Source organism: Ascidia mentula, chromosome 3, assembly GCF_947561715.1.
Source record: "Ascidia mentula chromosome 3, kaAscMent1.1, whole genome shotgun sequence".
Lineage (NCBI taxonomy): Eukaryota > Metazoa > Chordata > Ascidiacea > Phlebobranchia > Ascidiidae > Ascidia > Ascidia mentula.
The window spans coordinates 102395-115798 of record NC_138568.1 but is presented as its reverse complement, the minus strand read 5'-3'; the positions used below and the strand labels follow the sequence as shown (position 1 = coordinate 115798).

At 39.4% G+C, this 13404-nt stretch overlaps 3 protein-coding genes across 3 annotated transcripts; 1 reads left to right on the top strand and 2 right to left on the bottom strand.

The window, feature by feature from the left end:
- Window positions 1-9: 9 nt before the first annotated feature.
- Window positions 10-2935, bottom strand: LOC145894601 (astacin-like metalloendopeptidase). Its single transcript, XM_082983220.1, has 15 exons — window positions 2864-2935; window positions 2778-2811; window positions 2602-2713; window positions 2384-2542; window positions 1985-2110; window positions 1838-1925; window positions 1598-1775; window positions 1396-1539; window positions 1128-1330; window positions 907-1063; window positions 615-779; window positions 410-564; window positions 243-344; window positions 81-192; window positions 10-20 (listed from the first exon to the last, which is right to left on the bottom strand). The coding sequence occupies exons 1-15, from the start codon at window positions 2933-2935 to the stop codon at window positions 10-12; spliced, it is 1818 nt and encodes a 605-aa protein (XP_082839346.1).
- Window positions 2936-3603: 668 nt separating this feature from the next.
- Window positions 3604-8608, top strand: LOC145894187 (ATP-dependent clpX-like chaperone, mitochondrial). The gene is made up of 13 exons (XM_082982678.1): window positions 3604-3762; window positions 3982-4102; window positions 4163-4570; window positions 4714-4856; window positions 5015-5189; window positions 5704-5889; window positions 6126-6290; window positions 6392-6480; window positions 6825-6989; window positions 7122-7264; window positions 7349-7484; window positions 8115-8228; window positions 8283-8608. The coding sequence occupies exons 2-13, from the start codon at window positions 4018-4020 to the stop codon at window positions 8469-8471; spliced, it is 1998 nt and encodes a 665-aa protein (XP_082838804.1). The 5' UTR covers window positions 3604-3762; window positions 3982-4017; the 3' UTR covers window positions 8472-8608.
- A 227-nt stretch (window positions 8609-8835) lies between these two features.
- Window positions 8836-12329, bottom strand: LOC145894523 (sodium-coupled monocarboxylate transporter 1-like). Its single transcript, XM_082983140.1, has 14 exons — window positions 12181-12329; window positions 11881-11991; window positions 11346-11436; window positions 11117-11234; window positions 10966-11033; window positions 10760-10914; window positions 10559-10699; window positions 10369-10498; window positions 10182-10270; window positions 10004-10107; window positions 9784-9944; window positions 9370-9697; window positions 8968-9125; window positions 8836-8910 (listed from the first exon to the last, which is right to left on the bottom strand). Exons 1-14 carry the CDS (start codon window positions 12321-12323, stop codon window positions 8854-8856), a joined length of 1854 nt encoding a protein of 617 aa, XP_082839266.1. The 5' UTR covers window positions 12324-12329; the 3' UTR covers window positions 8836-8853.
- Window positions 12330-13404: the final 1075 nt, after the last annotated feature.

Below are 13404 nucleotides of genomic sequence, written 5' to 3'. Positions count from 1 at the left end.
ACCTGGTGATCACGGACGCTCTACGAAACAAAAAATAGCGTTGTTGTCTTTGCACATCTTTCTGACGTAACAAAGGTCACCTGTTATGACGATACCACTTCCCTCGTCCTCACACACGTCACTTAACACGATGACGTCATCGATTGCAATGTCCCCGGTGTAACCGTTGCCACGGCGACCCTCGAAAGCGATCTGCATGGTTGCACACTTAGCATAACTCAAAAGTTCTATTTGTTACTTACCTGGTATTCGTCATATCCGTAAATCGTCACTTCCGCTTCAAGCCAGTCGTTGTTACCATGGTTACCGGACGCGGTAAATATTGGCGGGTATTGCAAGTCACCCTTGACAACCTAATAATGACGTGAAAATTGTAACTAGGGTCGCAACTACCGGTGAATCCCCTCACCTGATACACCGACAGTGTATCGACGTTATTCCCAAACATGTTGTAAGAGAAGGTGAGGCAGTTACCCCCAATTGGAGGGGGAAGTACCGGGGTTAGAGCGCGAGCTTTCATTCCATTAGTTTGTGGGGAAGAGGTTTCGATGAAGATGTAGTAACCTAGTAAGTAGTGCAGGTTAACCGAGAATTGGGGATTGTTGGATGCCAACCTTCACTCATCATGGTCGTGTGGTCGTACGAAGGTCCTGTGTCATAACTAGGTGTTGATCCCTTGCTTCTTGTCCAATGAAAATCTGCCGAGTCATCGTTTGTCCATCCACAAACGCTGATGTCACCCTCGAAGTGACAAACGTGAAGCGGGGATTTTCCCGATGCTGAGTCAAATATTCATGGATGGGAAAGTGTTTACAATAAAAGGAGGATTGGGGGTTATTGGTTTTCTACTAAATTTATTGTAAATGTCTTCGAAGAGAATGGTGATAATTTTATTGGATAACCTACTTGTCGAAAAATCCGCCAGAAATCCTCTCATTGTTACCGAATAATCGGAATAGAACAAAACTGTTATCGCGTTACCGGATGAGCGGAGGGTACTAGGCACGGAACTACCGCAATAAGTTCCAATGAGTGGAGAGTTTTTGTCAAGACCGTCGTACACCTGTGCAAAAAAACTCGTTCGGTTGTGATGTCACACAGGCCCATTTGTAACATAGAATGAGTACCTTTATCCAGTCATAATAACAGACACCATAATAATCTTCAACTTCCAACGATTCGAAATTTAAAAAAACATTTTCGTTGCTAGGGGCTATGATTGTTTGCAAACACTCAACTTCCGGTTTGTAATTGTACGGATATAATGGTGACGTCACAAAGCCGTACGACGAAGCGCTGATTCGAGAATTGCAATCCGTGTCGTAACCAACTGCGAACAACCTCACAACAAATTCACAAAAAATCTTCAACTTGTCATGTGGGAATTCCCCTTACCGACACAGAAATGATCGCAGTCTTCAGTTTCAACCATGAAAGTTTCTTCACAAAATTCATCCTCACAATATTTCTTGCGATGACGTTTACAGTTGACGTCACAATCGCTCCATGACGTCCAATTGCTCCACCCGCTAACTTCAACTTCTGCAATGTTTAAAGTTGTGTTAAATTTTTTTACACCAGCTAACCTTTCCCCCACCACATCCGTACAACTTCCTCAGTTTGTTCAAATCAATTTGTGAGAAATCCGTCCTCTGTCCCATGAGCTCACCGCCAGGATACTTTGCAACTATGGTCGGTTCCCCGTTTGAACTGAACGCTGTTGACGCGTAATGCATCACCGAACCATAATCATAATCTTCTCCCAAGGTCTGGATCTGTTAGAAATCCATGTTTGTGGCGAATAATGACGTAAGCAACGATGGAAAGAAGGTCAAACCTGTTGCTCAGAGTATTTGTCAAAATTATATTCCATTCCACTTTGTATATTTTCCCACAAGATTTCGACGAAATCATCCCTGTCGTATCTAAAGAAAAACAAAAGGACTAAAATGTGAAGAATGGAGATTAATGGTTCGAAACCCACCGGGACTGCTCATGCCAGAACCCAAGAGCGTGCATTGTTTCGTGTTTAATTATTCCTCTTCCCTCGCAACCGTGTCCAATCGAAACAACCTGAGAACCTCCCATGCGACCAACCGATGAATAACACCTGGAAAATATTTCTTGTTACCACCAATGTAATCATTAACGTCGCTGTTTTTCGGAGCAGTTCATGCTTTGATTGCAGCATTCACAAGCGAGTTGTTACGGTCCGGACCACCAGTGACTCAGTGACCACGGACAACATGCGGGCATTAGTTGTGCCACCGAGTGTCTGATTGCACAAAAAGTTGGTTTCTACGTAACTTGTCTTTCTAAAAATACCCCGAGTAATGACCAGTGGAAAGTGGCATTCCCACGTATACTTCGCATGTATTTATACCCATCGCCTCTCGTGTACAGAAGATAGCTGCCTTCGTTCCCACGCTGCACGAAGTTGACACACATCCGAACGCTAATCTCACGCAAGACATCTTCTATCAGTTCCCGTGTATTCGAATCGTATTGGGCGTGAATCTCGTACGGAATCACGCTGTCCCATCTGTGTGTTACGTCACAAAGCGGTTTCTATTGTGAATCAACGGAATTCACTTCTCTTACTTCAATGTTTCGTCTAAAATCGCGTTTTTCTCATCGCCTTGTGACGTCACGATGATGTCACCTTGGAAATACCCGTGATTTTCGTTTACAAGAAGTATTCTGTCCATCGTACCTTTAACAACAAACCGGTTGCTTGTTCATTACGTCATAGGTATTACGTCACCAACTCAGCATACCTTTGGGGAGGTCTATGCTTTCAGCCACCTCCCTCTGGAAATAAATTTTTTGAACGTTTTAAAATAAAAATGTTCAAGAATCTTACCTGGGACAGGGGAGCAGGCCTTGTGCATTGAAGCATGAAGATCGACAGATAAAGTAAAATTTCTTTCAACATATTTTCGCCTCTCTTCAATTCTACATCTGAACAATAATAACGTCCGGGTTACGCAACATCAGCAGCAAGTATAAGCGCACAGCTCATGTCATGCAATGCTTGGATCAACAATTACCGTCAGCCTGTCGCATATGATTGACGGATTATCCAATGTTTGTGCATTCCCATATTCTCACTGCCTTTACACACAGCTGACATGCCAATAAATTATATTTTCATTTACTTTGTGACGCCCTTCGCTTTTCTAAACACAAGGTGCGAAGAAGAAAACGGCTTCTTCCTTCTAACTTACCAATATGAACAATATAGGATGTAAGAAAAAACAGAAAAATGCAAATGTTTATTTGATATAATTATAAGTGTGCATTACTAATATTCAAGGTAATGTGCAGGAAATGTGCATACTAACATTCAACTTTGCTGGTTGGTAAAATATTGATTAAATATTCAATTTGTTTAGCATTGTGCACTTGCAGGCGCTATATTCTGTATTTTTAGGACAACAAGAATGAAAATAATTAAAAATAACTCAAAGCAAAAAATGTATAAGATCAAAAAAGGCGTGGATTTTGCAGTTGTGTCGATTTAATTGGCGTTTAATAAACTTTATTTATGTTCCTTTTCATTCCCTGAAAAACTTGCCTGTAACTCTATTGGTTTGGATTTCGGTGTTGTTGACACCTACGTAACAATGAGAGACTTCTTGAAGCAAACGAAATCTGAAAAGTAAGCAGATTGTGAAGTTGTTTTGTTTCTTCATCAAAAGGTAAAGTCCACCTCCAATGGTCTTGAGATTTGTTTAAACTAAAACAAAAAAGCAGCCACAAGTAAGTATTCTTTCTTACTGATTCCTAGCGTTGATGTAGCCTAAATAATTAGTCACAAAACTGGGTTTTATTGATTTACTTGTAAATTGCCAAACATTCATTGAAAATCTTTATTGTAATATATCTTTTCCATCGTTCAAAGTTTTCAAGAGTACAAATAAATAATGTTTGTGGCTTGCAATGTAGGTTAACAAGTTTAAATCAGTATTTTTATTGCAGGAGTTTAGCCCTGCAACAAAACTTGCAGAGAAAAATATGGCAACACCAATTCGTTTTAGAGCATGTGGTTTCCAGTCCTTTAAGTTTGTCTCTACAGTTCCTCCAAGGCTTTCTGCAGCAAGTAAATCTCCATTGCTCAATTTGTTATTTTACTTTTAATCATTTTTTACTCCCGTTTTAGGTAGTCTGCTTTTCTCTGAACCTGCAGTGGACTCGAACACAAAATTTCATTCTGTCTATGCAATTAACAAGAAATCATTGAACAATGATTGTTGCAGGACTTTTGAAAGTCACAAAAACAATCTTTTCAGCAATGTTATTTTTAAAACAGTTTCATCAAATGTTGTGAATTTTTCCACCGATAAAGACGGGAATGGAAAAGATTCAGATAATGATGAGAAAAATTCTTCTGACAAACTTGATGGAATTACAATAATAACCTCTGATTCTGCAAGTAAGGATGAGGTAAAATCAGAAAATAATCAACCAGAATCACAGCAAGGGAGAGGGAAGCGTCGACATCGGACGTACAAGACAGGAATAACTTGCACAAAGTGTGGTGGCCCTTGTGTACCTGTTGAAACGAAAGGTGAATTTTTTTATTTCTGTCAGCAAATCCTGGTAGTGGCTGTAGTACTAAAATTCTTATTGTAAAATTCAATAATAGTTCGAAATAATTTATATACAAGTTAGTGCTGTTTTCCTGCAAACTCACAAAGTTGTTTCTTGCAGCTGAGTCAAACATAGTTGTGTGCAAGGAATGCAGCTCGTTGTTTAAAAGCACAGCAGAACCAGCGAGTCAGAATGATCCTTCTAATCAAACAGAAGATGAGGAGACAGTTTGGGACCAGAAACCTCCACCTCCACCCAAGAAGGTGCTGCAACAAAGTTGTGAAATAAGTCGCATAAATCATTTTTATTTCCATATCTTGCTCTAACTTGTTATGAAAAAGTGGCTTTGAACCAAATTAGTTGCATTGTCATGACTGTGAAACTAATGTAAGTATGTATTTAAATAATCTTGTCCACTTAGATTTGTGAATATTTGGACAAGTATGTGGTTGGACAGGACCATGCAAAGAAAGTTCTTTCTGTGGCAGTTTATAATCATTACAAGCGGATTTACAACAACCTTCCAGACCAAAGCAGGGCAATCAATCAAACTGCTGCCGAGGTTGAACGAGCTCAACAAATGTATTCCTCACGAGGTAAGATGATCTAACAATCTGGTTATCCTGATGTAGCTACAAATAAAGTGTATTAGAAGCATTTTTCATGGCAAATTGTTCACACAATTGTTACTGCACCAACTGTGTGGTTTGAATCTTCTTGTTTGCATTGCATGTTGGTTTTCTTTTCTAAAGTTCATAACCTTTTTCCACTGAAATGCAAAGGGCAGAAAGTTAAGCTCATAGCAGGATAATTTAGTGAGTGTTTTTCCTAAAATAACTGGTAGTTGTTTGTGGTTTCGAAGATTTCTACTACAACCAGCTCAATTGTGAGGATACACAGTTTTACAGAAAGCTTAAAGATAAATCAGGTAATATTGAGGAGTTTGTAAACCAAAAGGTTCAGAAATTAGTATGTTACATACTGTGAGTGTAGTTATGTTTCTGAAGGTCACAGAACAATCATGTATATGTTGAATGCCCTCATGTCAGTTGGTTATTTCTTTCACCAACAAAACCTTAACACTGACAATTAGTTTGGTGATTTGTGCAGATGTCTTGCATATTGTTGGTCTTCCACCCCATACTGATATCAAACAACATATGACGCCCCACAATATGAAAAATAAAACCACAAGCATAATGGAAAAGTTTGGAATGGAGAAAAATGCATTTGATGATTCTGCTGGGATTGTGTTGGAGAAAAGCAATATTCTGATGCTTGGACCAACTGGGTCAGGTATACAAAAATTTGTCTTTAAAATTAAGATATTCTTTTTGGCACATGTAACAATATTTTTGATGATTTTTTTGAGCCAAATACCTAAACCCACTGATGTCACTCCACAAGAATACTTGATAATATAAAGTTTGTGATCTGTAATAAAACGTCTCAGTTTAGTGTTTGCAAAATCCCAAAAGTTAGAAGTTGGTTTAATTATTACGTTGACACCAACCACTGACAAAAAATTCCAGGCAAGACTCTACTGGCACAAACCCTTGCGCGGTGTTTGTCCGTCCCGTTCGCAATCTGCGACTGCACAACGCTCACTCAGGCAGGTTACGTCGGGGAAGATATAGAGTCTGTTATTGCCAAACTCCTCCAGGATGCAAATGGAAATGTTGAAAAAGCTCAACAAGGTAAGTTTGGTGCTGAAACATTAACTAAGTTATTAAATATTTTGTATTAAGTATTTTGTAGTAGCTTTGGTTACAAAATATCAAGACAATGTGTTGAATAGGAATCGTGTTCTTGGATGAAGTTGACAAAATAAGTAGTGTACCTGGAGTCCATCAACTACGTGATGTTGGGGGGGAAGGCGTCCAACAGGTTCGACCCCCCTAAAATGGGAGAAGTAGCTTAAATTACCGGGTTGGGTCATTTCACTACTGCAGTGGCAAAAGTTTAACCCAACCTCATGTCATCCCATGTTAAACAATGTTCTTTATAATTTTTTAATTAATTCCTCTTTTAACCATGGATGACTGCTGGTTGCCCTTGCGTAATGTTAGGAATATGTTGGCTTTATTTTCGTGGTTTGACAGAAAATATCTGAACAATTCCATCAAAACCTAAGTTATATTTTGTGATTTTCAACCTAAAATTGTGGAGTTGAACACGGCACGGAAACAACCGTTGAGTTCTTTGTGTGATAAGTTGAATTGTTATTCTAGGGTTTGTTGAAAATGTTGGAAGGGACGGTCGTCAATGTTCCCGAACGTAATTCAAGGAAGCTTCGAGGGGAGTCTGTCCCACTTGATACCACAAACATTTTATTTATTGCATCTGGAGCTTTTAACGGGTTGGAAAAATCAATTGCTCGAAGGAAGAATGAGAAGGTGATTGTTGCAGAGTTAATTATGCGAATTCTGTGGGATTCCACTTTCATTGGTGAATTCTCATAAATCTGCAGGAATTGATTGGAATAATGTTTCATGAATACTTGTGGAATGCTGTTGAACATTTTTTAGATGCTGGGATTCAACCAAGAGCAGAGTAGTGAAACTGTTAAAGTTGAGATGAAAGGGACGATGGGATTCTCACATTCCGAGCTACTTTCTGCGCTGGATGAGAACAAGGAAAGGGATGACTTGTTGAGAGCCGCGGAAGCACAGTTAGTAAAAATTAATTCCATGATTCCTGTGTTGAAGAAACCACCAGAAACATTTTTACCACAGGATAATTTGTAACTTTACAGAGACTTGATTGAGTTTGGAATGATCCCGGAGTTTGTTGGCCGCCTCCCCATTACTGTCCCACTTCACAGTCTGACATGTGAACATCTCATTGAAATATTAACAGAACCAAGGAATGCTGTTGTACCCCAATTCACTGTGAGTGAATGTGATTCAAAAACAACAAAAGTTCACAATTTCAAGTTGTAACATCACATTAAAATCACTTATTCATATTTTATGTGACAAAAAAAATGTGTCAAAATCGTTCTTCTGGCACTTAAGTTTCTGAAGTTATTTGTTCTAAACTGCCATCCGGCGAGACTTCTTCAGGGTTATGTCAACATAAACAGTAAAAACGTAAGAAAACACAAGAAAAAGGGAATGGATAACATTGGCACCGCTTGTGTCGCACGTGACCAGGTGTGTAGCGGAACGTAATACTTGCAACAAGTTGTTGTAAACTGCTGGAAAGCACACACATTGCTCCTTGTCATTTACGCAATGGTTGTTCTTGTGAATGTGGAGCGTCCCCAGGAATAGACGTCTTGTGTATTCCTCCCTCTCTAGGACGAAGTTAACTCGGTGGCCGAGTGTGTCAGCGTGTTTCGCCAGTGCAGTCCTCTGGCTGCATTGGGAAACGTCGGTTTCGAATAAATAACTTCAGAAACTTAAGTGCCAGAAGAACGATTTTGATTAATTAATATGCCTGGAAGCAAATATAGCAGTAAAAAAATGTGTGTTTATGTGATGATAATATAGAAGAATTTATTTGTTATTTCCCTGCAGACTCTGTTTAACATGGACAAAGCTGACCTTGCAATCACACCTGGAGCTTTGAAATCAATTGCTGAACTCGCCCTGGAACGGAAAACTGGGGCGAGAGGGCTTCGTTCTATCATGGTTGGCGGTAATATTCAATCTGATTCAAACGTTTTAACTTAAATATTTAAACAGGAACAACTTTTGCTTGATCCAATGTTTGAAGTTCCCGGAAGTGACATCATTGGCGTATGCGTTGATGAAGAGGTTGTTAGGGGTAAAAAAGCACCCGATTACGTCAGAAAACCTGCCACAAAGAATTGTGACGTCACAACGGCGCCTGATGACATTGTGACGCAACCTGCCCGAGCATATTCCGATTAATTGCAAGAGCTAGATCAGTAAAATTATTTTGCAATATTCCGTCAGATTGTTGTTGCCTGTTTATCGCGGTGACGTCGTTTGTGTTTAACATTAAAAAGGGGTTTGAACCTTTCTGATAACCAGGTGTTGTGATGATCTCATCAAACATCAGCATATGCACCACTAGTCCACTTCCAGCAGTGCTCACCAACTATTACTGCAGTCTTTCCCTCCGATGAATTTTCAAAATAATTCCACAATCTCGTTGGACTCGCTCGAGATAAACCAGTCCTGCTTCGTTGTTATGGTTTATTTAGTGTTCATTTTGATATATTATGCAGTGTGAGTCAGTGAGAATGCAGGAAAAAGTAAAGAAAATGCAAACTGCGTCGCTCAGGATAAGTTAAATCATGTTTGCTTCCTCACTGCTCTGGATCTGTGTTTCTCCGTTCGTCCTGACCTGAAAAAAGGGATTTTTTTTCTCATGGAAAATACGTCGTTGATGCCAAATTGCCACCTCTGTTGCCATGGCGACTTGCTCCTCCCCATTTTTATTCCTCTTTACTCCGCACCAACATCTTCTCCTGACACTAGATGGCAGCCACGAGAATATCACGTGATCGAATATTGGGTAATGGAGTCTCGGATCGATATTTGTCCGCTGTTTGTAACCACCTGAGGGCGCCATGTAAAGTTTTTTTGTGATATATTTGAATAATTTGTGTTTATTACATGGTGCTTACGATGTTAAAAAGATAAAATTTTCCATAGTTTTGATCAAAGCAACTTTTTAGCTTCGTGTTTAAAAAATATGTAATTGTCGGATGTTATCTTAACAAAATTAACAAAGCAACACAACTTCACGTTTGAAAAATAACAAAAGTGAAAACTTCTGAAAACAGAATTTTATGGAACTCACCGGTGGCGAAACTGATTCCGAGACCAAAAACCATCGTGAATAAAAAACCGAACGCACTGTAGTAAACATACGACATCGCATACAAGTCCGCCACTCCAGGTCTTACTACCGGTGACGTCATATGGACCGGTGACGTCATATGGACCGGTGACGTCATATGGATCGGTGACGTCGCAGGGATTGGCGTGGTGATGTTGGCGACGTTGCTACACATGCTGGTCGAATAGGGGAGCTCTCTAGCGAACTCTGGTGACGGAGGGTAGATTTTTGATCCAATAAAAATCCAAGTTGTCGAAGCAACTCCAGAAAGAAGTCCGCACAGCGCCCCCTAGTGTGCGGAAATGTAACTGTTTAACATTGGCGAGGTTTTCGTCAAAATCTTAAATATGGACATAAAGATACTTGTGATCTTACTGCAGAGTTGGCGCACGGAAAAAGCATCCCCAAAGTAAACAAACCCACCAGAGGTCCTCCCACTAATGCCATTATACTGATGGCCGCCTGAAGGATTGCTCCCAATTGTGACGTCAGATATGCGAAGAATATCGCAAGTAATCCATACAGAACAACAAGACCTGCGAAACAATAAAACTTGTTATATTCGTTGAATGTCAGTGTGACATAACCACGTGACCTCTGGAGACCCAGAAATATCTTTCTTCATTCCACTTCAAACTAGGTTTCATGAAATCCTGGACAGTCACACTCGCAAGAGCTGTTATCCCAGTTGAAACTGTGCTGTGAAGTAAAGAAGTGTGTCAAGGTTTCTATGTAGATGTTAAGAAACCCTGACGTAAACAAAATAAAACCACCTTAAACTTCCAGCATAGACACTTGATAGGAAGATTCCTGGCATCCCTGGATTGTGCTGGAAGATGTCCAGGACCATGTAAGCAATTAACTACATTGATTGAAAAGAAGGTTTTGTTCGGTTGGATCTTGTCTGGTGTAATTGCAACAAAACGCAACACACCACTATACAAATATTATTACGGTTACCTGATCATGGCGTTTCACAACTTTCAGGGTTATTGGGTCACAATCCTTGTAGTAGGAGTACATTGTGACGCCACAAAGCACTGCAAGTCCGTTAAGAAATAGCAAGCCAACCCAATTCACGTAAATAGCTCTAAAAGTTAAAATGACGAAAGTTAAACGTAGGAGTTAAATCAATGGGTTTCACACACACTTCTTGGCATCTTTTAGAGATCTGACTGACAAATATCTTTGTACTTGTGCTTGATTCACTCCCCATAAAAATAAAGATATGAAAATTGCTCCAACATTGAGAGACCAAAACGAATGCCGGATCCTTGGGTCTGTGTCGAATCTGAGTCCAACAAACAACGTTTAAGTGAACTCACAAAACAGTGCAGATTTAAAATCCCACCGGAGAAAGTCGATTCTTCCTCCCTCTAAACTCCTCCTCCACACATTTCCAATCCCTCCCTGGAGTGAACATCCCTGGATGAGGATCGCGATGAAACCGATCAACATGAATCCGCATTGAACCGCATCCGTCCAAACCACAGCTTTCAACCCACCCTGAGGTGAAGATTTCATTAAACACAAAAAACCTACTTCCAAATATTTTACCAGAGAACTGTAGATAATGCAGATTATCCCAGTGGAAATCACAGCACCCCAGAGATGAAATCCTGTAACTGCAGACAAATGAGTTATTTTCGTTGATAAATACCGCAGCATTTATTCCAACCGAAAGTCTGCGACGAAAATATTCCCTTACCAGCATTCAGTGCCAGGGCAGGAGCATATATCACGATTCCAATGTACAATATGGTCTGGATCATGTAAACTATTGTAGCCGCCAATCTCACCACTCGGTTGAAGCGATATTCCAGATACTACAAAGATCAAATTTACTCTTTCCGATTGCTTCAATGCAACCAGATAAATCACAATCAAGTAATTCATTCGATGATCTCGTCGCTCTTTTATTTTGAGTTAAAACTTACTTCATAAACCGAACTTAGACCCATGTTATAGAAAGTTGGCATGAACACTTCAGCTGTAATAATTGTGACTGTCAGGAAAGCGAGAATGTACCTGAAAAATAAAAGTATGTAAACAGGGAATTTTTCCAAAATGGCGGGAAAAGTTTTTTGTGGGATAAAAATTGTTCGAGAAAAAAGTTGTTCTACTACTTAAGAAATATAGGAGTTATGTTTGATAATTTAGCAGTCCACGTTATTTTACTCTTGTCTAAAAGATGACATTATGTTTCTTGATGTTTATGCAAGCACTGTGGTTCAAACAGCTACCAATCGCAATCTCATACCCACTATCATTGGTAAGTGTTCTGTGTGCAACATAACTTTGACCCTGAACTTCAAGTCATATTTTTAACTTGTTTTTCAACTAGAAACATATTTTAAAAGTACTGACATTATAGCCTTGATTAATTGATTTATTTTGAACTGATAATTTCTTTTTACCATAAACTTTTTTATATTGTTCTAGTTTTTGGGACAAAATAAGCATTGGACATACCAGGAATACATGGTTCCATATCTGTAAACTTCAGCAGGAGTTCCCAAGATTAACACGGCACTCATAAAAGATACACAGAGGGAAAATGCAACAGGATAAGGACTCATTGACCTTCAGGAATAAATACAATGTGTAATTAGGTAAGAAACATTCATTAAAGTGATTTGCTGAAGTTTATAATTTGTCCGGCTTTTTTCTTCATGTATTGGATTTTTATAAAAACCTGAGTAAATATATTTAAGTATTTAAATTTTTATGCTGATTTCAATAATATCGGCGGTAACAACTTAGGGAGATTACCTTCCCGCAAGCAAGTATTCGTCAGTGCTTTTCCGTTTCCGGTCCTTTATTGCGTAATAAAGGCCTATTCCTGTTGAAGCAACAAGCATCAGAGCAAATATGGCGTAATCAGCAGCACTAAAAGTTCGATGTATGAATTTCATTTTTTAGTTTCTGAAAGATAAACCATAGATCATTGGAACTTCCCATTTCCTGAAACCAATCTTGCCTCGCAAACTTGTGGCTTTCTCCACATTTCAACGTTGCATTGTTGTCCCCACGCAACATTGCAAACCAGGATTGTCTCCACCCGCCCTTAAAGTGATCCATCAGTTGCCAATCAACCCCTGTTTAACCCCGAAAACTTTCAAGTGGTCACACTTGACTGACTACTTCACCCTCTCCAACACTGACCACAGTTCTCTACGGAAAGTTAGAATAATTCTGTTTCTACATCCACTGACATTTGCTGTCTTTCATGAATCTTCCCCATAAAAAAGATTCGTAAATAAATATTAAGCGAAATATGCGGTGGAATAAGCGATTATTTTTCAACTGATTACAGCCTGTTTACTCGGAAATTTTTTTCTTAAACCTTGATTGCCTGAAGCTAGTTTGGCTCGTGCATGTCTGTTTTCCCCAAGACCTTGCTGTTGTGACCTCACACGTCAGAGTGAAACATAGCTTCAAAGCAGTCGTTTGTGGTGCAAAGACCCCAAACCATCTAACTTAACTTTGCATATTGCGTTTCCTCCACGCAAACTATCGTGTTGAGGTTCGGATGTTCGTGTTGAGGAAGTTGTCATAAGAAATGATGGCAAACTTCGTTACCAGCGTAAGCATTACGGGTGAAGTAAACATTGGGTTTGTTTGCTGATTATGTACATGGAAATTAATAAATTAGGCAAAATTTGTCGGGTTCTGATAACGAATTGTTTCAACTTTGAACTTTCCAAAGTACATTACAAAAACATTCCAGTCTTTGTTCAAGATTGACGTGAATTTATTTGGAACAATCTCCCTATCAATGAAAACATTTCACTCAATCCAATGCAACCACACACATATTGTGACTGAAATACAATGCACGGTTGTTTCAAACTGACTTCCTCAATACCGGCGGACCAACGGTAAACTACATCAGGCTTTGTGGTTTTGAATCCCATCCAACAAATGCAACTACTCTCATTTACTCCCTCAGCTCGAGGCATGTCTGCTGTTGACGTCATCACTTCTGACTTACCT

What these genes read in the sequence shown, in the direction of transcription:
- LOC145894601 (XM_082983220.1), bottom strand. Translation starts at nt 2,935, where the DNA reads ATGTTGAAAGAAATTTTACTTTATCTGTCGATCTTCATGCTTCAATGC. An exon ending in CTGCGATCATTTCTGTGTCG is followed by an intron (nt 1,331 to 1,395) that starts GTAAGGGGAATT and finishes GGTTGTTCGCAG; the next exon opens with TTGGTTACGACACGGATTGC. An exon ending in ACGGATATGACGAATACCAG is followed by an intron (nt 193 to 242) that starts GTAAGTAACAAA and finishes GCAACCATGCAG; the next exon opens with ATCGCTTTCGAGGGTCGCCG.
- LOC145894523 (XM_082983140.1), bottom strand. Translation starts at nt 12,323, where the DNA reads ATGAAATTCATACATCGAACTTTTAGTGCTGCTGATTACGCCATATTT. An exon ending in GCATTATCTACAGTTCTCTG is followed by an intron (nt 10,915 to 10,965) that starts GTAAAATATTTG and finishes TCTTCACCTCAG; the next exon opens with GGTGGGTTGAAAGCTGTGGT. An exon ending in GGAAGAATCGACTTTCTCCG is followed by an intron (nt 10,700 to 10,759) that starts GTGGGATTTTAA and finishes TGTTGGACTCAG; the next exon opens with ATTCGACACAGACCCAAGGA.
- LOC145894187 (XM_082982678.1), top strand. Translation starts at nt 4,018, where the DNA reads ATGGCAACACCAATTCGTTTTAGAGCATGTGGTTTCCAGTCCTTTAAG. An exon ending in CTGTTGTACCCCAATTCACT is followed by an intron (nt 7,485 to 8,114) that starts GTGAGTGAATGT and finishes ATTTCCCTGCAG; the next exon opens with ACTCTGTTTAACATGGACAA. An exon ending in GAGGGCTTCGTTCTATCATG is followed by an intron (nt 8,229 to 8,282) that starts GTTGGCGGTAAT and finishes ATATTTAAACAG; the next exon opens with GAACAACTTTTGCTTGATCC.